Source organism: Cryptotermes secundus, unplaced genomic scaffold (genome assembly GCF_002891405.2).
Source record: "Cryptotermes secundus unplaced genomic scaffold, Csec_1.0 scaffold529, whole genome shotgun sequence".
In the NCBI taxonomy this organism is placed as follows: Eukaryota; Metazoa; Arthropoda; class Insecta; order Blattodea; family Kalotermitidae; genus Cryptotermes; species Cryptotermes secundus.
This window is the reverse complement of record NW_019737988.1, coordinates 266738-290016: the sequence shown is the minus strand read 5'-3', so window position 1 is coordinate 290016 and position 23279 is coordinate 266738. Positions and strand designations below refer to the sequence as shown.

Here is a 23279-nt window from a genome sequence, read left to right as displayed (position 1 = left end):
AGAAATGAATAAATGCATCCCACAGAGGGTACTGATTTTTTTATTATTCTTAGTGGAGTAGGACTGAGTCCACTTAGTCCTGCGGCCACTACTGGCTTATTGTACCAGCCCACGATAGATGATGATGACTGTGGAGCAATTGGTGGCATGACAATTGGCATAGGAAATCAAAGTACTTGGAGAAAACCTGCCCCAGCACCACTGTGTCCACCACAAATCCCACATGACCAGACCCAGGCTCAAACCCAGGCTGCCACGGTGGGAAGCCAGTGACTAGCCACTTGAGCTATGGCGCAGCCTATAAACATAGGGTAACTAAGGATTATAATGCTGAAATATCTATGCAAAGCACAGCAGGACACAGTAACTGATGGGCCCAGTTTATTGAATCTCTCCTCCTATAATCTTGATTATTAACACAGACTAAGTTTACAATCACTCACTCACTCATTCACTTCTCATGGAGCTGAGCCCTTCTTGAGAAGCCACCAATTGTGCAGCTACTCAAGAACTTCCCAACATTTTATGGAACCCAAAGGTTCATTACCGTGTTCACAAGAGCCCTCCACTGGTCCCTACCTGAGACAGATGAATCCAATCCATACCATCCCATCCTATATCTCTAAGATCAATTTTAGTATTGTTGACCCACCTGTGCCTTGTTCTTCCCAGTGGTCTCTTTCCATTTGGCTTTCCCACCAATTAAGTTTACAATAGTTGAAAAATGTAGAATTGATGAATATTATTAGATACTATTTTGTGTTCACAAATATATATTAAAAACAATGTTTCCCGAACTTAGGTTATCATAAAATGTTTTTTTTTGCATGTTGAATAAATCTAAAAGTTTGTGACAGTGGTACATTAGTACAAATATTATGTTTTCGGACATTATCCATCATCTTGTCTTTATCTGAAGACCGTCCATTTATTTTTCAAAGCACAACGTTTCGGAGACTGGATTCTGTCTCTGTCTTCAGGTAAACCTCAGTTGGGCCAAATTGATAGACCTAGTCCCTATCTCCAGAGATAGGAGGAGACAGGAGACAGAATCCAGTCTCCGAAACATTGTGTTTTGAAGAATAAACAGGATGGTTTTTAGGTAACGATAAGATGGATAATGTCCAAAAACATATTTGTATTGCACGTTGAAGCTTGTTCAATGTATCAGATAAGATAAAGTTGTCCCTATGCTTAAGCACCATGCTATGAAGATGTATGGGGGAGTGGAGATAAAGTTTGACACATTCTTACCCTTGGCTGTAGATGGAGGTGAATGGACAGCAACATACTGTCGCCACTTCTACTGCATTATACATTTATAGTGTAATAACTGCTGTTTGATTTAATTCTACTTATACTCTGTTATAGAATAATCAAAATTCAAACTAATATGCAGTCAGAGGTATGGTATATATTTGAGTTTTGTTGTTCCATAAATTTATAACTTCAGACTTAGTTTCTGTCATCTGTGTAAATAAATATGAACACTGAAAAGAACACATTCAAGAAAACTGACAATTTTAAAAACTTGTGAGTTCTCTTATAATGATCTAGAGTTATTACATGTTAAGTACAGAGCAATTACAGTTTCTTCAAGAAATCAGTGATTAAGCAAAGGGCACTTTTATTCTATCTGGCTTGACAGTCTTAAATATTTAAAGTAAATACAACATGTAATATAACAGAGGAATGCATGCAAACTGAAATGTGATGTTTGTGGATAGATTTAAATACCACATATTTCATATACTAATACTGTTTTTTTATATGAATCAAGGCAGAACAATCAGACAAATCAATAGCAATATACATAAGGTACTGTGCCACACACCCATACTAAGGAGAGTATGGGGAGTAAAAGTAAAGCTCCACACATTCTTAATTTCAGCACTAGGTGGATGTGAGTGGTCATCTGCACACTCTAGTTATTTTATTTTCAGGGAAAGAATATCCAGTACCATTCAGTAAGAGGCTGAGTGGCCTCCACAGCTGGTCTGGACATGGTGACAATGAAAGAACAATCACTGCCTCTGCTGGGAACAAACTGTCCAGCCTGTAACAAGTTAACTTACTGACTGAATTATTTCAGCTCATAACATATCAGTATATAAAAATACAGTAGTTCCATAAGATACTTATTTCATTTCTGAAACTTTTTTAACTACAAATTACTTTTGATGTCAAACCTTTAACGTCAGTATGTTGCACTACTGCAGCAGTGTCCACATGTAGTCCATCTGGCTCAGGATTGTATTTTTCAATACTGATATTGTTAGGACCAAGTTAACATTTGATCATCAGACTCATAATACTGAGGAATTTAAAATCTCCTATTCTTAGATGATGGAAGTTAATCTGGGAACTAAATAATAATAATAATAATAATAATAATAATAATAATAATCTTTCTTCATATTCACTGAAATTACTAGGGCTATTTCACACAATAACACTTTCTTTTTCCACCTCAGACAGCCTACTGACGTTATATTTTGCTTTGGTCAGATCTAAACTCAAATATACTTAATGTTGCTTGGAAGTTGATTACGATTTCTGACTCCAATAAACTTGAGCGCATACAAAGAAAATTTTCAGCCCTTTTCCACAGTAGATTTTTCCAAGATACAGAATATTACTATGATAATTTATTGGAAAGATTAAATTTGCTGACACTGCATAACAGGCATCATCACTTTGATGGTTTAGTCTTAATAAATGTTTTTAGTAGCACTAAATGTTGCCTCTCTGTCCTTGAAACAGCCAGCCTTTGGGTTTCTACTTGGAACATTTGTTGCTTCAACAGGTTCACTTGCTCCTCTAGGCACTGCCCTTCAGCTAGACGTGTTTCAACTGCAAATGCAGTTTGTAAACTTACAGATATTTTTAGGAACTCTTGTTTGAGTGTTAAAAGCCTAAAATTATTAATTTTTCTTTGCTTTTATTGTTTCTTTTGTCCTGTGTTGTCATATTGCTGTTGTTTGTACCCATGCTGACTCTGTAATTGGCCAATGCCTGTTGAGCTCAGCACATAATCAATAAAGAATTGAATTCAACTAAATTATTATTGTCATTGTTTTTCAAAATGCTTTTGCCATATCCAGTAGAACCTTATAAATTTAAAATGACTGCTGACTGATGTCTAATGGCTGCTGTAACCAAAGTAATAGTAAAAACTGTACATAACGTTACTTGTAGGATATGAAGAAATTTCAATTTGGATCTCCAAATTTTAAACTTTATGAAGGTGCTATATTTTTTACTATCTAAATGTAGGAACTGTGGTATTTAATTTTAACAGCAAATAGTTTACATACAGTTCTTCGTGAACACTCTCAGAAGCATATATAATTAATAGTGCTTTCAACAAACTTTTATAAATGAAGAGCACTGTTGATGATTGTTACGGAATGAACCATCTTTTATGCAGCAGAGTACATTTTTCCTGCAAGATCACAATCACTAATGATACTTCAGTCCTGATTCTGTGTCTTGCACAAGCAGGTAATTCTCATACTTGTATATACTGGCTTCATTAAAAAATACAATGATTTCCCATAAATGAAGTGTAATGTATTATTTATTTGGGAAAAGTTGACATTTGGCATGATAAGACTAAATTTTTCTATGTAAAATTGTAATGACTTGAGATTTTACTTTTTATCAGACTGTATTCTGTTTGTTTATTTGTAAGTCATAAGGTTAATCATCACACAAATGTTCTTTAAAAACCCTTTTGTTCTTTATTCCTTGTATATGCTACATGTTTCGACTGTAAACAATAATCATCAGGCGACATACTCAAATGAGCCAAATAAATGACTGTAAGTACAAATTTGTTAAGATCGCAAACTGTATAAAAATGTATGTAAAATCAAACTTAGCTACTCACCAAGAGAAAAATACCATACATATCATTCCAAGTTACCAAAGAAGAAAACAAACTAGCATATAATTTTAAGCTATAACCTAACTTGGATTAACTAAGAAAGCTATATAGAGAAAATGAAAGTATAATATAAAAATGCGAACTGCCAAGTTATATAAAACTAAATAGTAAACATATAATTCCATATGTTACAGAATACCTATATTAAGACAAATACTACTGTTTCTTATTTAATTTTACAAAGATGCGGACATTCATGTCTTTGTAAAATTAAGTGAGATCCAACCTAATTCATTATTATTTTGCCTACCATTTTATACATCTTCACATTTTGACAGTACTTACACTTACTTACACTCTATATATGTTGGTTGATTTCAGTATATTACCTGATGATGACCATTTATAGCTGAAATATGAAGTGTATATAAGAAAAAACAAGGTTTTAAAGCAAATTTGTGTGATGGTTTATTACATAACTTAGGATTTTTGGGATGCATTATAATGAGATACATGACATGAATTACTTACAAGATTTGCTCTAGTAAAGTAATTTGTTTTCAACAAAACATTCAATTATGATTTCAAGAAATAATAATAACTATCAGTTGTGGCCTAACTGTATGGAGTCAATGAAATACCAATAACAAAAAACATATCCAAGAATGAGAGGACATAATTGTCTTATGGTGAATTAATATGCATTCTGACTCCTAAAGATAAGGGCTGCAAGACAAATTACTGTAAATCCAATTAAAATATGAAAATGTTTCTTGGAACATACATCATCTCTTATGAACATCACTGTCCTTTAAAATGTGATGCCATTGGGTCTGGTGAACTCTTACCAGCGTTTCAGAGGAACCCTTTCTCTGAAGTGGAGGTAGTGGGTTTCGCCAGAATTTTGATAATGAACAACCAGACTATACAATCACATGCCAGAAAGCAGTGACCTTACTAATCACTGCCATGTTGACCTCAAATCTTGCATGGTTTTTGCTTCTTGCTTCTTATAACAATTTTATCTTTTTAGGTTATTATATAAAAAAAAACTATGCCACACTATGAACATACAAGGTTTGTTATAATTTCCTTTCAGGAAAAGTACACTAGTTGGCTGTTGGTAACCAACGACTCTTCACATCACAATACTACATGATAGAGTACTAATGGCACATTCCCGCAATTTATCGCAGTTAAAAATATTAACACTTTTTTCATAAATGGATATTTCTTTTACACTTATGATATAATTTGCATTTCAATGCTTTTAAGTTATTAATATCTAACTTAGGATAAGAAATAGAAACTATGACAGAAACAAACCTCTGCACTCATATCATGCTCGTTCACATACCCACATTCATATTAAAACATGCACCAGACAAAAATACCAAATGACCTTCTTATAAATACTTGCTTCTTAAGACACATAAATCATGGTCTTGTGTTGTTCATACAATGCATTATGTGACCGCTGGATTATTTCATATTAGTGTAGATGGCTGCATGGCAATGCTTGGTACCTGTGTTTTAAAATAATATACCTACTGTACATGAATATGTAATGTCCTCAAAGCTGTTAAGTAGAGATGCATAGAAATATACTTTAATATTTCATATTACAAAACTGTGGTACACTGTTTGACATTTGTATTGTAGCAGATGTCCTCTGCACATCAATGCAATCCGGGGAAGGTTGGTACCCTGTGTCTATGACTGATTTTTGACCTGCCTGGAATAAGTTCACTTTTTAACTTCAAACTTTGTTATATCTGAAATTGAATATTATTTATTTTCCCATTATGGAAGATGCTGTCCTATCCTGCCTTGACACTGTCATTATGAACATTGACTACTTAAAATTCAATTCAATGTCCAAAGTAATGCCATGATACCTAAAAGCATCATACAACTGGAAAATATTTGAGGAATGTATCAGGAGATATTACTTTTTATTCACAGTATATTTTGTGATGTAGAACTCATTACTACTAATTACAAATTAAAAAAAGGATGACAGATGAGAAATACAAGAGATGTCATAGTGTATGCTGCCTACATGTCACGCAGACTTTCTCGACTTACTGAATCCCTTGAGAGCCCTGGTGCAGAGTCACGTCGGGTTACAATAGGAGTTCCAATTCCTGGTACTAAATCCCGTCTGGCCACAGCAGCCAGTGGTCCTCCTCCAGTCAGTTCCTTTTTGTTAGCCACTTCTTTTATAGAACTTAGTGTTTTATGCAACCATGGAGGCCATGAATTACGTGCTGCCTGCAAGTCTGCCACAGCAGAGTGCAACTGATGTACCAAATCCTATCATAATCAAAAGAAAGTAATGAAGCAATGCATATAAAACATATTTCACTAGAAGTGAAGAGACTACATGGGAGATCTATGTGTAGATGGAAGAATAATGTTAAAATGGATCTAGATGCCGTGTGTGATGCTGTAGATTGAATTTATTTGGCTCAAGAATGGGACCAGTGTCAGGCTCTTGTTAACATGGTAATGAACATTCAAATTCCATACAAGGTGGCAAATTTTATGACCAGTTGAGTCTGTTCTATGGAGTGAGTTATGTACTGGTATTAGTTAGTTAGTTAGTTAGTTATGGGCAGATGGAATGGATGTATGATAAAATTATTTGTGACCTGTTCCATTGGAAAGTTCCCAGACTAGGTCCAAAAAGAAATGCTGGCTTAACTTACTAAATTTTGGCTGTCATCTCCTTTGCCTATCTCGTGGTCACTGCACAGCAATGGCTCTACATGCTACACTGCTCCCTCCTTAAAGCTATTTCTCCTGAATGGTCTACAGGTGTACTACCATTTCTTCCTTTCCAAGGGCTGTGCTTGTGATGTCTGTGATAGGTCTCACCTTTCTTCCCTGTGGCTCAGTTCTCATGGTGATTACTCTCCAACCACTCCCGCTGCTCCCTCCTTAAGGCTACTTGTCCTGAGTGACTCTATGACAAGGTGCCAGTCGATCCAGGTTTATCACCATTATCCTGCTCTTCTGACCAATGGAGGCAAAACAACCTCGAGTGGCTGGTGTTCCTCTATCTCTGGCTCTCACTCTGTGTGCAGTCTCTTCTTTTGTTTCAAAGGGCGCTGACCCCTCCACAATGTCCTGACACTCATTTTTTTTTAATCCTGACAGAAGATCTGGATATTCTCTTTGTGATCTCCAGCCCTAGTGTCTCCTTGAAGAGCCTTCCAGATGTCCTGTTTTTCTTCAGGCACAGTTGCTTCTTCAAGCCTTGGAACTTTATTCCATTGATGCCTTCCAGTTTCACCTGATGTCTCTTCCTGAACATCCATCCTTTCTGGGTTCTTGGTACAGCCTTGTCCTTGCCTTGTCCCTGACAACAGTATCCCTTACGCCATGCAAGAATTGCACAGTGGGTCATCCTTCTGCAGGCGGCGGCCAACTTCTTCTGGGACCCACCATTGCCCTGGGTTCGTTTCTTCGGCTTTTGGTGGCACCCTACAGCTAGATGCCGGTCCCCATGCTGCTTCTTCAATGCTACAACACTTTTCACTGTGGCCTCTTCTTTAGGGACTTCCTATTGCTCTGCTACCTTCTCTTTATCGTCAGGATTTTAAACCAAATCCATGGCCTTCACTTCTACCAGGCATGTCTTAATTTTGGCTTCCACAGGTTCCTGGCATTGGCTCCCATCCTTTCCTGATGGGTGTCCATCTTTGTTTTTATTTCTTTTGAATTACCTCTGTTCTAGCTTGGTGGATATCCATCTGGGAGACGAGTACTTCGACCGACGTCAAACTTCTCATTACTGGCATCTACCCTGGTTTCTATCTTTTCTTGGTTGGTTTCCACTTTGGCCAGAATTTCTTCTTCCAGGATATCTTGGTCAGTTGTCATTTCTTTTTTCAGGTATTGTTAGCTGGTTCTCATTTGTGCTTTGTTTGTGTCCATTTTTTTTCTGTTGCTTCTGATTACAGCCAGCAGATGTGCCACCATGTTCCACTCCCATAATGTGGCAGCTTAACAATCAAGATCTAATGCGGTGTCCAATCCAACCACTTCTGACATAGTTGCCATGTGTATGAGTGACTACAGACAGGGTTTGGATTCATGACTTGATTTATTGACCACTTACAGGTCGTAACTACAAATAACTATAACACTATTGCTGATATCCACACTTCACAAATCACTACACACTAAATGTTCTCCAGCTTGCAGTGTCTTCACTAGTTGTTTCCTGGTAATGGATTTTATCAGTGAAGATTCTTCAGCTTCATGCACTCGAGTCATCTCTTCACAGACTCCCATACGGAACTGACCTGGTTGCCCCAATTGTCTCCAAGATAACTCCTCAGCATGGACCATGTAGAAACACCCCATTTCCAACAATACCTCTATTGTTGCACATTGATTCGTTGCTGCAGGAATGTGTTTACCAAGCCGTTACCTAGAGATGGATCTGATATATTTGCCTATCTTGTGGTCGTTACACAGTAATGGCTCTACATGCTACAATATGTTTATGAATGGGGAGACAGGAAATGCAGACTTTTTTTGAAAAATGTCTATTTGAAAGATAAAGATGTGGGGGAAAATTAATAATGGATATTGGGGAAATAGGCTGAAAGGATGGGAGGTGGAACGAACTGGCTCAGGATGAAGTACAATGGTAAGCTTCATTATTATCAATGTTGAACCTTTGGGTTCTGCTACTGATGTTAATCAGGTTTAGAAATTGTTCACTACATCACAAGTAGACTATCATGAGGTATAAAATACTGAATACATATCCATATAGTAGCACATATTAAAATTACTCACTAATTTGAATTCTAAGGGTCTAACCTGATTACGGCACTCTGCCTCCACATGTGCCAGTTTTGTCTGTGCTAGTTCAAGTTCTAGTTCTCGGATACGCTCCTGTGCTCTTGTCAGATGTGGGTCAGCAGTCTTATTGGTTGGGATAACTTGATCTCCATTTTCTGCCATGTTTCCATCTCCTAGTAGTGTACGACAATGGTCACAGCCTACCACTTGACTCTATGAAATAAAGAATATATTATTAGAAGTGCACAAGTTTCCATATTTTGCTTATTTTCAAAATCATGGCCCAAACTAGTATGAAAAAACGTCTGAGGTGGCATCTTGCTTCATCATGATCCACTTCAAGAACTGAAACTAACTCTATAAAGTGAATTAAAAAAAAAAAGATCCTTTAGGAAACACCTTACAACTAAAATCAGATTAAGGAAAAATTCATAAAGTGTAGTTCCTACTGTACATATTTTGTTATATCAGGGTTATATTTAGACTGCTTTTTTGGAAAACATATTTCCTGGTTCTCTCAAGCTGTTTCAGCCTTTGGGCCCAAGCATGCAATGAACCAGCAGATGAGTTTGCCGGTATATATTCTGACTGAAGAAAGCGCTGTATTTACGTAGCACAAGTTTGTAATCTAATAAAAAATGCAATAGCTGATGGTTTAGGGTAATAGGCTTGAGTATGGAATGTCACAGAATTGAATCCTTCTAGTCTCTGTATTTATTTTATTGTTTGCAATTTTATGTATGTTACAAATTGTTGTTGCTGTTTGTACAATAATCTTATTTTCAAGAGAAATGTGTTACTTAAGTGGGTTAAATTTGTCAGATATAAACTTAAGGTTTCTCACTACCATGATATTTTTAACTACTGACTTCTACCCAAGACATCACATTTGTTTTAATTACATGTATAATCTATTATCATAAAAATATGGCAAAGTTGTCCCTGTGCTTATGCCATAATGATGTATGGGGGAGTGGACGTATAGCTCCACTATTCTTACTTTGGCACTAGATGGAGGTGAATGGTCAGCTTCATGCTCTAGCCACTTTACTCCCACAGAAAGTGCCCCTGGTACCCATTGTATAGGAGGCTGTTTGTGCCCCAGAGCCAGTCTAGAGGCTATAGAGGAGACAGAAACCTCTTGCCCTTGCCAGGAATCAAGCCCCAGCCATCTAGCTCATACTATACTGACTGAGCTATCCTGGTTCCCCAATCTATCTTCATACCAAAATTTAATACTCCTTGCTGTGGCGGTTTGTCACCAATCATAGTTAAACTGAAAGCTAAATTAAAACTTTCACATAGCTGCCATGTTGTTTCACATTCTTGGATAGATTGTGTTATAAAAGCTCATATTTTTCTAAGATCTACCATTGCACATAATTTTTGGATCTTAATTTATGTGGTGTTAGTACCAAATTTTGTGAAAACCAACTGACTAACTCTAAAGATGAACATGGGACATACACACAGACATCATGTGACCTCATAAACCTATTCAAGATCAAAAAGGAGATTAGAAGATAGAGAAATGGGCTTCAAGGCTTGAAGGTGGAACTGTACAAGAGCACACTTTGGTATTAGCAGTGTTCAATGCTTGGGTTCTGCAGCTGAATATGAAGCAGTACTTACTCTGAGTTCATTTAAAGCAGCCTTAGCTGCAATCTGTTCATCATCAAGCCGTTGGCAAATCTGTAATTAAAATTGCCTACTGATAGTATTAATTCATATAAATGGAAGATATCATGCTCAGAGTTCAACTTACCCCATACAAAAATTAAACATGCGAGATCTTATATGCTTTGAGCTTTTCATGGTGGTGATTGTTCAGATTATGGTCTTCTGAGTTGTGACACTATGCAGTTTTATGGTTTGATGTCAATGTTTCAGAGGGACATGTTGCTTCCATCTTCAGGTTGAAGTAAAGTGAGGAACTGATTGAGTTACCAGTAATCCTGTGCTTCTGAAAAGAGCAATTTTCCTGTTCACTGTTCATACTTGCTTAGCCTGGGTTCTATCTCTTACCCCCTCCCATGGATCTGAGTGACACAACCTTCCTCACAACTTGCCTGCATATCCCAGTTGATTCCTCAGCCTATGAACTTTAAGCCTGAAGATGGATGCGGCATAATTCCCTGAATTGCTGGTAATCATATCAAGACTGCATGGTCTTACAATTGAGAATCCAAGAATTTAAACTATGTATATTTTTCTGCTACATGCTGTGCATCAGTAACAAATGAACACCAAGGCCAAAGAGTTAACATTATTAAAAATACATTCTGAAAATACTAGCACTTGGTAAATTGCATAATGTTTACCGTTCATGTTTTCCAAATATTTACCTGAACTCCTGTTATTCATTTCATATTTTACTTAACATTCTCTGGCCATTTTACCTGCTTGTATTCAGTAATGATTGCTGTGTTGCGGTTGCTTTCATTCTCAGCTTTCTGTACTTCCCTCTTCAACATTTCCTTTACCTGCAATCAATATAATGAAGGCAATAATTCATATTGGTAAATACATCTCTGTTGTATACAGAATGAACAGAGACAAGAATCTAACCTGAGTCACTTCATCTTCTAACCTCTTCTTCTCCTCCTCAGTTCTTAGTAGCGTTGACTTAAGTCGATCAAGCTCACTTGTATACTGGTCAGCTTTGTCTTGGGCCTCTTTATAAATAAGAAATAAAGCTCTTATGACATGATGCAGTGCAAACATTCTTTTGCATACTGAAATACAGGATGTAGCAGAAATAAGTGCAGTAAATTGGTGGGTGAGTGACATAGTTCAAAACAGTGGAAATAGTGTATATAAACATGGATCTGAAAATGCTTCAGCAACAAACTAGAGCCATTCAAAGGTTTTCCTGTGAACAGTAGGATAGCATGACTAATGCTCGGGACACTTAATATGGGGGGAGGGGATATGGAGTGGAGAGTGGAAGATGTGAATAATTATTTGTGTTTTAACACCAACACCTCCCCCATGCAGCAATGAAGCACACAGCTGTCATGATGTTTGTTACAACAGTAGGAAAGTTAAAAGAACATTGGTTACAAAAGTAACCCATGTGTAAACTGTTTTCATTATTTTGGGTCCACAGCACTCACTCACCAATTTACTGCGTTTATTTCTGGAATATTTTGTGTAGTATTATAAATATTTTGAATAAAAAGAAAAAAATAAAAGAACTGGAGACAATAAAATGGAGCTGAGAGGGAGAAATAGAACAATTGCCAATGACACAGAAGCTGCCAAAGGAATCAACTATCTACTGTTAGAACTTCAATGCTGTACAGTGCTAACACAAGAATTCTCATTGGTTTGAATCGAAAGCCAGTCAAATCCTATCTACATTACCAAACCTGCTTCCTTAGAAGACAATTTCTACAAAACCATATGTGTAAATCAGCAATCTGTAATTCCCAATATTAATATTTCCACATCTCCTTTGGAGGTTTGACCATCCAAAATATATCAACTTACCAGCTCCTTCTTTCACACTTACTACAAATTTAGTCCCAAGGTCCAAATCGGGGGATTCTCCACTTACAAAATATACTTTATATTTAATGTTATACAAATCCATCTTATCAGAGTCCTGGAGTTCCTTTGGACTGAAAGTTTGCATACCTTTGACAGCCATAAAATCTTGTTCATATTTCTTCAGTTTTTTAACCTTAAGACTTGTTGCAAGCTTCATGAGCTGCCGTGCCACTTCTTCATTACGGCACTTCTTTGGCAGAGTCACACGGAAGTATTTGAGGATGCTTTCAAAATCCAATTGCAGTAACTCCCGCTTGCACATCTGTTACCAGAACGGAACTTCATCACCTCAGTGTGTATGACATGAAGCATTGAGACACATTATGAGTGGAAACACGTTTATGAAATGTTCTTGTGTGAAATATGGATCTTTTAAAATCCATGTGGTGCATCTCGTATAAACCCATGAAGATATACCACAAGCTCCTCGGCATCAGTCCATATGAAATTGTTACAAAGACTTTGATTTTTCAGAGTGAATAATGTATTAAATTTAAAACTTGGTATGTAGGCCTAAACACCAAAGGTCATTTTATTTCTTCAGAGAAATGAACTGTTACTTAGACATGATCAAATACTGAAAAGGTGATTGATAATAGATTTATCTTTTGGTTACTCAAGGGTGTCACTTCTGCATAAATTACATCTCTAAATGTTGAAAATGACCATGAATGGTGAACAGGTAAGGATTTCAAAGAGGTGGCTATGGTCTACTTGATCCCACCATGTCCCTGGACAGAACAATGGAAGACCAAAAAACCTGAATCAGGATAACTAGTAACTCAGCAAAGATTTGAACCTGGTACTTTCTACACACATTGACAGCATTACTGCTACTTTTACATACCAAGTTGGTAAATGTACAATACATAAAACAAGGAATACAGGTACTGTACCTCATATTTAGGCAATTTAATTTACTAGACTTTTCTTTCAACTAGACCTTTGTGTGTATCATATAACACTCTAATTCAACACAACTTATTCTTAAGGACACCTATATGGCAATAAAACCATAAACTTACCATAAGTAACGCTAGAGCCACTTGAAACAATGTATCGATACCCTGAAGAAGGAACACGTCGATGATACGAAAAACAAAATAAAGGGGAAATCGGGCTGTGAATAATGTGAGGAACCACTGAGATGCAAACATGTGTGACTCCACACCTTTTTCTGAGAAATGTTGCCATAATTGGGGCAGTTGCTCCTGTACAAAAATGAGATAAAAAAACATTTTAGCAATACATAACAAACTTCCACAAAGCATGGCTATAGAAGCAAATGTGCTCATGTGTGCTGGGAACCCCAAATTGGGTACTTTATGGTAATTTAAAAAGGTTTTCATTACTTCAGTCCATACCTGCATAAGCCTATTTAACTGGTAGAGTCGCACGTATAAGCTTTCAAAGCCATCTTTGTACAGGTCTCGTAAACCATAATCATACATTAATTTCACGAGTATGCAGAATGCTTGTTCTTCTGGCATCTGCAAAATAAGACACAAAATTGACACATATTTTCAAGAGTAAATACATCTATTTTCTTATGAGGTAATTAGTTAATATATACAGTGTTTCAGCTTATGCTTTGTGTTTCTTGACACTGACTGCTACAGACATAAAAAAAATGAGTAGGTTACTGAAGTAGCAAGTGAGGTTAAATGTGACCTCTGTCTGTTGCTATCTGAGATTCCAATTCTTGCTTGTCTGGAGTTAAAAACTCAACTGTGTCTCTTGCGTCTTTGCTTCAGATAAAGTAATTTATTGATTCTGATTGTGTACACTATTTTATACAGTGAGAAAGTAAAGGTATAGCAGGATCAGGTCTTTTCCAGCATTTTATGGAACCTGAAGGTTCATTACCGTGTTCACAAGAGCCATCCTCTAGTCCCTATCCTGATCCAGATCAATCAAATCCATATCATCCCATTGTTTCTCTCTAAGATCCATTTTAATATTGTCCACCCACCTATGTTTTGGTCTTCCTAGTGGTCTCTTTCCTTCTGGCTTTCCCACCAATATCCTACATGCATTGCTCTTCTCCCACACTCGTGCTACACGCCCTGCCAATCTCATCCTCCTTCACTTGATAATTCTAATTATACTTGGAGAAGAGTACAAGTTATGAAGCTCCTCATTATGCAGTTTTCTCCAACCTCCTGTCACTTCATCAGATCTTGGGTTCAAATATTCTCCTCAACACCCTGTTCTCCAATGCCCTCAGTCTATATTCTTCCCTTAACATCAGAGACAAATTTCACACCCATACAGAACCACAGGAAAAATTATAGTTTTTTATATTCTAATTTTTATGTTTTGGGACAGCAGATGAGAAGATAAAAGATTCTGGACTGAATGGTAGCAAGCATTACTGAAATTCAATCTCCTCTTAATTTCCTCCTGAATCAGGTTTTGATTTGTTATAGTCATTCCCAAATATCTGAACTGTGCCACATTTTAAAAACATCTGTTTCCTATCTTTATGTCATGACTTTGCCCTGCATTCTGGTGATGATGATGATGATGGTGATAGTTAGTTTCTCTGTGTTTACTTCTAGACCAACCTCCTTAAATTAAAGTTTGTGTGTTTTTTTACTTCATGGTACCTATATTTTTGCCCAATAAATTCACATCATCAGCATAGTAAAACACAATACATACAATCACAAACAAATGCACTCTCCTTGCATAAAATTCAATTTTAAGAATGATGAAATTAATGCTGTTTTACATAAATAGGCACAACTACTATAGCTTTATTGGTGTAAATTTAAGTTAAGTTTTATAGTATTCACTAAAATGGGGTTTAGGCATGTATAATGAAAGTAGGTTACACTGAAAATTATTGGCTCAAATGTTTCTAAGACAACTTCATTACAATTTAACAGAAAACATCAAAGTAACAGTAGTAACCTTAGCTATGTCACACAATGAGTTGTGATTGCTTAATCAGTAAAGTGACTGACTACATGTAGGATTACTAGGGTTCAATCCATGACAATGGGAAGTCAGTGACCAGACCAACACCTATCATTATGAACTAAAGAGCCGGACATGAACCTTTTCATCCCCACCACCACATGTCTTCAGGGAGTAATATTTAAGCACGAGAACTTTGTTTTTTACCTTCTTACACTACATATTTAGTACATGGCACAACTGGTATTATGGTAACACTGCTCAATAATCATGGTACTTACATGTAAAAGTAGAGTTGCAGCCAAGAAGCTGAGACCCTGACAGTAGCCCACTTCTGAATCATGAACAGCATAAGCCTTTGAAATGCGATACAGGGAGTCCTGACCCAAGCCACCAGCTTCCTTGAAGAAATCGTGTGCTGGAAATGTGCGGTTAATATCCCGCTGGATCACATCCTCACAACTGCTGTCCTGTACAAAAAAAAATATAATCCTTGAAACAGTCCAGCAAATCCAGTTACAGCTTTTAATGAAATATAGATTATAGAATTTAAAATTTTGGAAGCCTCCAATAAAAGAAGGTGCACTTCTATGGTTTCATCTGTTCCTAAATTTGGAGCTTTCATGTGTAAAAACCAGTCATGTAGTCCACTGAAGTTAATTACAGCATATTAATGGATTCGAAACCTTGAGGTCTGCAGAATGAATGAATGAATGAATGTATGAGGGGTAGGCCTTCTCGGCCCTTGCATCTAGACCTCAGTGGTCCATTGTGCTTCCCATTTTTTTAATTATTCCCTCAGGAACCCCACGCTTCGGATGAAGCGCAGGATTTTGGACGTGGAAGTGTCAAAATAGTCACTTGGTTCCATACAGTACTGACCCAAGAAGTCTGCAGAAAATAATTCATAGAAATAATTACTTTGACCCCTTTACCTAGTCTTAAATTAGAAACTTTCATATGCAGAAAACCATTTATGTACTACATGACACCAAATCCAGACATTTTGTCAAATATGTATTATAGGATTTAAAATTTTGGAAGTCACTAAGGAAAGAAATGTAGAAAATCACAAATTATGTATGTATGTATTCTGTACCCTTAACTATTCAGTGTTGAGGCATGTGTTATAACCAGAAGTCTCTAGTTTGGATTCAGACTGAATTTATGGTTAGGGTAAAAGAGGAAGGAGGCCAACTGTGACCATATAGATGTTCATTAACAAGTGTCAGAGACCCATCCTACGTGATTTTGATGATGGTGTACAACACCTGGCATTACTCATTTTCTGAACTTGGCTCAGCATCCAGAATTCTAAAGAACCCAACATTTCAGAAAACGAATTTACTTCTGTCCTCAGATGAAAGGATGGAAGGCATCTACTCTGTTTTGTCTAGTACAAGTGACTGTGCTTAGCTCTTTCTAATGGACTGCACAAAGCAAGTACCTCTCACCCTTACACCTGAGGATGGAAACAGCTCCCGTTTCTGAAATGCTGTGCTCTTTAGAATACCAGGCGATGGACAAAGTCCAAAACCTCAGTAATCCCAAGGGGTAGTTGGCTAGTTTATGTGACCTTTCAGTTGCAGAGATTTTGGTCTTGGGGTCAGTAAAAGCTCTTGATCACTTTGCATGTCTGACTATCAAAACAAAATGTTTAAAGATTACTGTCTTCTGGAAAAGATGACACATAGTTTGTCAGAGAGGTTCTAATATTTTTCAGTATCCAGCTGCATCCATCTTCAGGGCTTACTCTTCTATCCTTTAACTGAAGGCATGTGGTTTCTCTGAAATGTTGGTATATATGTATCAAAGTAGAAGACATCACATCCAAAAAAACAGTAATCTTCATTCAATGTTGTGCAAAACTCAAATCTTACAAAACCTATAAGCTGATAGTAACATAAAGTGTATACTAATATGTGAACTAATGTTATAATGCATAAGTATCTGCACTTCAATTTCAGGAACTACTTTTCTTGGTAGTGGCACTTACTTATTATTACCCATACAATCTGAAATGCGTACCAGGAATTAATTAAATAATCTTCCTGGGGAGTAAAGCGTGGCTGGCGCGTAAGGCTGACAACCTTACCGCCATCTTTGAGCCGACTGTCTAGATAATGTGGGACCCTCAATGTCGCACAACCCTATGGACTTTCACGGCCTGTTACAGGAATAGCTTTACTTTACTTACCCATACAATCTGATGGAGTAACTATTTCTTTCTATCTCTTGTATCCCTGCCATATTTTTATCTCCATCCCTTCTTCCTCTTAAATGTCTTCTTCATCTCTTGGCCATTCTATCATCATTCATTTTATTTCCTCCTCTCCTTTCTACCTCCCTCCCATACCTTCAAATTAAAACAGTTCCCTCACCTCTGTTCTTTTGTCCCTTTATACATTTTTTACTGTCAACTCCTTCCCTCTTTTCTCCAAAATTTGTTGTCATGTTGTTTCAAAATAGGTGCAATAGTATGGAAATGTATAAATAAGGAACAAACAGATATACATTCCTTTCTATATACACAGATATTACAGATCTTGATAGAACTGCTGTAGGGGATGAAAAAACAGAACTTGCTCTAGTGACATCCATTTATAAGCAGTAAGCATACCTTTGTAATGAGGATTCTGTATGTATCCATCATGGCAGTATCATTTTCACACCCTGCAAGACGTTGCCAAACTTCTCCACGTAAAGCTTCTGGAATACCACCCCGTACGAGGGATGCTAACTGCCGTGGGCGCTGCTTGGTGCTTGTCCAGCGTGCCAGTACATCTGCCCAAGATTCTAACTCCATTTCTGAACAATCTTTTGATACTTCGCCAGTACCACTTAGCAGGGGTTCATCACCATCTTAAAACCAGACATCAAGAGTCAATTTTATGTAAAAATTCCTCATACAAACTTAGCTTGTGTTAGGAAATTTGAACATCACAACTTGAATATGGACTACATTGACCAATCACTTGAAGGCCTAACTGAATTCTTAATAAATAGCCACTGGCTTAAAAATGCTCTTGAAAAAATGTACTCTAGCTCATGTTCTCGCTGTTTTTCCCTCTGAAAAGTCCCCAGTACCCATGAGCTAGGAGGCTGGATGGGCTCTACAGGCCCACTATGGATGTGGCAGCAAAGAGGAAATTACTGCCCCTGCAAGGAATTTATCCCTGATCGTCCAACCCATAGTCAGTCACTTCAGTGACTGAAAAACCATGGCTCAAATACCAACATGTAGTAACAGAAATTTCTGAGGTACAAAAATACTAATCCAGGTACTGGAAGACCTCAGGAATACAGGAAATAGGTGACAAGAAATCAAAGGGTATATATAAACTGTAGAAAGAAAAAAAGAGTGAAGACTTTCCATCCTCTGACCCATATAAATTGGAAAGGGGGGTAAGAAAATATCACATATATATAAAATCAGTAAAAACAGACTACAAATAAATGCACATATATTGACACATAAAACACAATATTCAAAATATTACAAGAATTAAACACCAGACAGCAGCACACACACCTTATATAAAACAGAATCAACCCGGCTTAGAGGGCTGCACCATAGCTCAAGCTGTTAGTTGCTGGCTTCCCACAGCGGCGGCCCGGGTTTGATCCTTGGTCTGGTCAAGTGGGATTTGTGGTGGACAGAGTGGCGCTGGGGCAGGTTTTCTCCGAGTACTTCGGTTTCCCCTGCCAATCTTCATTCCACCAATTGCTCCACAATCACCCTCACCTATCATCTGGGGCTGGTACAATAGGCCAGAAGTGGCCGCAGTACAAGGGATTTAGTCCCACCCCACTAGCAATAAAAAAAACCAGCTCAGCAAACATTAATAACAGCTACACATGATACAATAAGAGGAACTGCCCATCATAATATGGTAAGTACATACACAAGTATACCATAAGTAACACCAACACATGTCATACACAAATACTAATACAAGTTACAAACACATGGGCGCACAGACAAGGGTGTACACCATAAATTGAACTTAAGAGATGGAAGCACAGCAGTTTCTTTATCATCTGAAGATGACCAATGTTAGTCAAAACATATAGCATGCAAACACCACTGATGTAGAAGAGATTTTAAAGCTTAAAACTTTTAAAGTTTTTAAAAAGCATGTTGCATGTAAGACAGCAAATAACAAACAAGGAATAGGTGACGTGCAACAGGATGCTCTGATACAATACCAGGAACCTAATTTCTGTCCATTATTGTTGTTCCTAAGCATATTTACTTGTATACAATTTTCATGTGATATTCAAACATAATCATGTTCATATATTAAACACGATTCTTATGATTTTCAATTAATTTCTTAGCTGACCATCAGGAGTATTTCTGCATTATTTTGATGCTATTTATATTCTCCCCTAACAAATCTAAATCAATAGAAATAAGTATTCCATTTAGATCATTCAATATCAGTCCTTCCTGCTTCTTACAGAGTTTGCTGATGGCAGACAGTCACAAAGTACATGAAGTTTCTGTTCACTTACCTGACACAGTCTCCTCCTTAGGCGTGAGAGTATCAATGTCTATCGAAGTGAAGCTAGGAGAACGCATGAGATTTGATAGATTTAATGTGAGATTTAACCTGTTTCGATCTAGTTCACCTGAAGTTTCAATGCTCAGAACTTCATAGTGAACTGCGGTAACATCATTTGATGGCACCTGCCAATTAAAGACAGAGAGTGTAAAGGAAAAATATTTTCATAGAGTTCATGAATCTGAATATGTTATTCATTAGTAAACAGAATGTACGTATTACAAGTCCTCTATATGAGCCATGAAGGGACAAAATATTCTATATAACTCTAGAACTCAGCATTAGGAAGACATCAGGTGGTCAGTTTCAAGCTCTGCCCATCTTTACCTCCAATGATCATGAAAAGATATTATGAGGTCTTATTGGAAAGTTCCCAGGCCGCTATTGTTGTAACTGCCAAGATGAAGGAAGATTAGAGGAGAGGCCACGGTCACATTTATGCAAGCCTATTGCATCAGTCTGCCATGTGACACCGCACTATGAACATACACTGTTTTTACACAAGTGTTTTTTTCGACTTTGTGTTTCGTTTTGTTTGCGACGGATGGTAAACTCGAGCAATGTGTCTGCATAAAGTTTTGCGTGAAGCTCAGTAAATCTGCAACTGAAACCGTTGAAATGCTTTATAAGGCATTTGGAGAACATTCTTTCAGCTGGACAGCGGTTTGCAAATGGAATTCATGATTCAAGGCTGGTTGAGTGTCAGTGAAGATGACAAATGTTCAGGGTGACCAAGCACCAGTAAAATGACAGAAAATGTTGAAAAATTTTGAGAACTCATCAATGAAGACTGCTGAACCAGGCAGTGACTTCCCTTTCTACAGCTTCATCATCAGGAAAATGTTCAGCTGAAAGATGATGTTTAAGAGGGCCAAACAAATGGAAGTCACTTGGAGCAAGGTCGGGGCTATATGGAGGATGCTTGAGGACTTCCCACTTGAAATTTTGCAGCGTCTCATTTGTCTTGTTGGCAGTATGGGGACGCGCGTTGTCATGCAAGAGCAACACACCTTTGGTGAGGAGTCCTGGTCGCTTCCGTTGAATGGCCTTATGAAGTTTCCTGAGGATGTTACAGTAGGAGTCGGCATTTACGGCTTGTCCTTGAGGCTGGAATGCAGTGACCAGTATGCCTTTGTGATCCCAGTCATTGCCTGGTTCTGACAGCGGCCCAAAGAATTTTATGCTGTTGGTTTTCAGGGGCTTGTGAAACGATGGGACAAGTGCCTCAATGTACAGAGATTATGTTGAGAAATAAAAGCGTTTTTCAAATCAGTACTCTTATTTGTTTAAGTTCTATATCCATTTGTAACTTACTTATTGACTTACCTACATACTTACCTCTTCCTCTACATATGCAACAGGTAATATAAAAATGAATGTTAAATAAATAGGGTAAGATGGTGAGGATTGGCTTAGTTTGGTTCAAAACATGGTATATAAGCTTTAGGTTTCACAGCAGGAAAGAAACTTTTTAAACAGCTGAGCAATTAGCAGCTTCTCAAGATGGATTTGGTTCCTTGATGTTATTTAATACTCACCACTCGTAAGTTGAGGTAGAACTGCTGTATGAGAGGACGTCGACTGAAGTACCAGAAGCGTTCTCCTTGAGGAAATACTTTAATGGGTGTCTCAATAAGAAAACGGACAGGCTCCTGAATACCTCGGATCACTAGATCTACAGCCACTGTGATGTAAATTCGCCCATCACGTGGTGTCTCCACATTCAAAGCCTCGAAAGCTGGATCTGCAGGATCCCAGTGACCAGAGATTACATAACACTGTTTATCACCAGTGCCTGAACCCATTGACACCTGCTGAACACATAAATGCAGTAAAGTAGCATAGTCTTGCTTCATATTGTCATGTGTATTAGTGCCTATAGACAGGGTTTGGATTGGTGAATAGATTTATTAACACCTTATACAATGAACTCATACTTACAAGCACTACAGCACTCTTGCTGATTTACACAATTTACAGTTCGCCATTACACACGCACTGGGATTCTCAGTCTTCACTAATTGTACTCTGGTAACAGAATTAAAAGAGTCTCACCGTGACTAAATCTTCTAATCACAGACTAAGTCTTCAGATGTTGACTTCTAATTCTTATTCAATTACTCACTTCCTTTGGCTATCTCCTACTGACAACCGACCTCAATTCTCATTCTTGTATTCTCTGTTGTACTCTGATGTAAGCCACTGTATTCCCATTCTCTCAACTCTGTTGCTCCTTCAAATTGCCTCCCTTATATAGTCACAGCATGGACTACACAGCACCTAAAACACAGTCTTGGCATGGACATACAGAAAACACCTGCCTGTGTCACTTCTTCTATTGCTGTGTGATGTCACAGCGCAAACGTAAGCTGCATTCGCATTGCATAGCAATGGTCTGTGCATGGACCACAGAAAGCACTGCTCCTTTATTGCTGGCTGCCCATGTGTTGTGAGTGTTGCCTAGCAATGGGTCTATGCATCACAATATTCATCCAAAGATCATCCCTCAATGATGGAAACAGGAGGAGATTCTGAGATGAAGTATTCTTCACCAATGAAGCTGCAGGGCATTTCAGTAAACTGCTGACCAGAAAGTGATATGCCTTATACACGTATATCTAGAGACACCATTTTAATTCTATCCTGCAGTAAAGCTGGAATATCCAAAATTCTATCATCACAGAAAACCAAGGAAACTCACAAAAATTACTGAGACAGAGTTTCTGTATTCTGTTTAAAGGAATCACAAAATATAGCTGTGAAGTATAATATGTATATGACTTGTCAATTTGCTTTCAACAGTTATGTTCTTCTGAAAAATATACATATGAAACAGTACTTAAAACAAGAAATTCTGGGAATAACTTATGTCTGTCTCCATCAGTAGCATGGTTAGGAAAACTATACATTACTGGTATAAATTGTACAATTTAGCTTCTTCAAATGAAGTCTGCTCCATGGAGTTAGTCAGTATAGATTTATTGCATAATACTGCTTGGCACTATCTGCCATCAGTACAACACTCTTCCTTCATTTTATTATTACATACAACTGGGTATCTTCATCTCATTCCCTTTCCCTCTACTGCCCTTCTAAAATAAGTTCCATATTCAACCTTCACCCATTTCAGTTTCTACCAAATGAATGAGGACATACTATACAAAATACATTAACATGTTCATGGCAGAAGGAAGTTTCCTGTGTCTCTAGTTCTCACCATCAGGAGCACAGCAAACTGATTTTTGAACCATAACAGGTTACAAAGTTTGTAGTTTCATTTACCTGCTGAGAGATGCAAGTAGTACAAAGCTCACATACTACACATCTGAACAGACAGTATGTTCTAACTTACAAAAGAACAAAGAAATTTAAAGAAGAAAAACTGTTCACTTCTGTGAGAAATTTGGTTGATCAGAGAGTGAGTTTCTTTACACAAATAAGAATGTTTCACAAAGCAGATGGCTAATGCAGGTAGGCAGCTGAGGAATGAATGTGTTATCCTGGTGGGAAGCACAGCACACTCTTTA

At 37.5% G+C, this 23279-nt stretch overlaps 1 protein-coding gene across 6 annotated transcripts in view; it reads right to left on the bottom strand.

Annotated features, from left to right (window-relative positions):
- Positions 1–1127: 1127 nt before the first annotated feature.
- LOC111870637 (rab GTPase-activating protein 1-like) overlaps positions 1128–23279 on the bottom strand; it is a 94377-nt gene continuing 72225 nt past the window's right edge. For 5 of the 6 annotated variants that reach the window (XM_023863094.2, XM_023863098.2, XM_023863096.2 and 2 more), the window contains exons 7-18: positions 21291–21566; positions 19703–19877; positions 17805–18046; positions 15466–15654; positions 13627–13752; positions 13288–13473; positions 12350–12524; positions 11279–11385; positions 11110–11193; positions 10343–10402; positions 8729–8923; positions 1128–6205 (exon numbers count right to left, since the gene is read on the bottom strand). In XM_023863094.2, the coding sequence (XP_023718862.1) occupies positions 5948–6205; positions 8729–8923; positions 10343–10402; positions 11110–11193; positions 11279–11385; positions 12350–12524; positions 13288–13473; positions 13627–13752; positions 15466–15654; positions 17805–18046; positions 19703–19877; positions 21291–21566 (2073 nt within the window). In that variant the 3' untranslated portion in view covers positions 1128–5947. The remainder of the gene's footprint in view (positions 6206–8728; positions 8924–10342; positions 10403–11109; positions 11194–11278; positions 11386–12349; positions 12525–13287; positions 13474–13626; positions 13753–15465; positions 15655–17804; positions 18047–19702; positions 19878–21290; positions 21567–23279) is intronic. The other variant, XM_023863095.2, reaches the window with a different exon arrangement.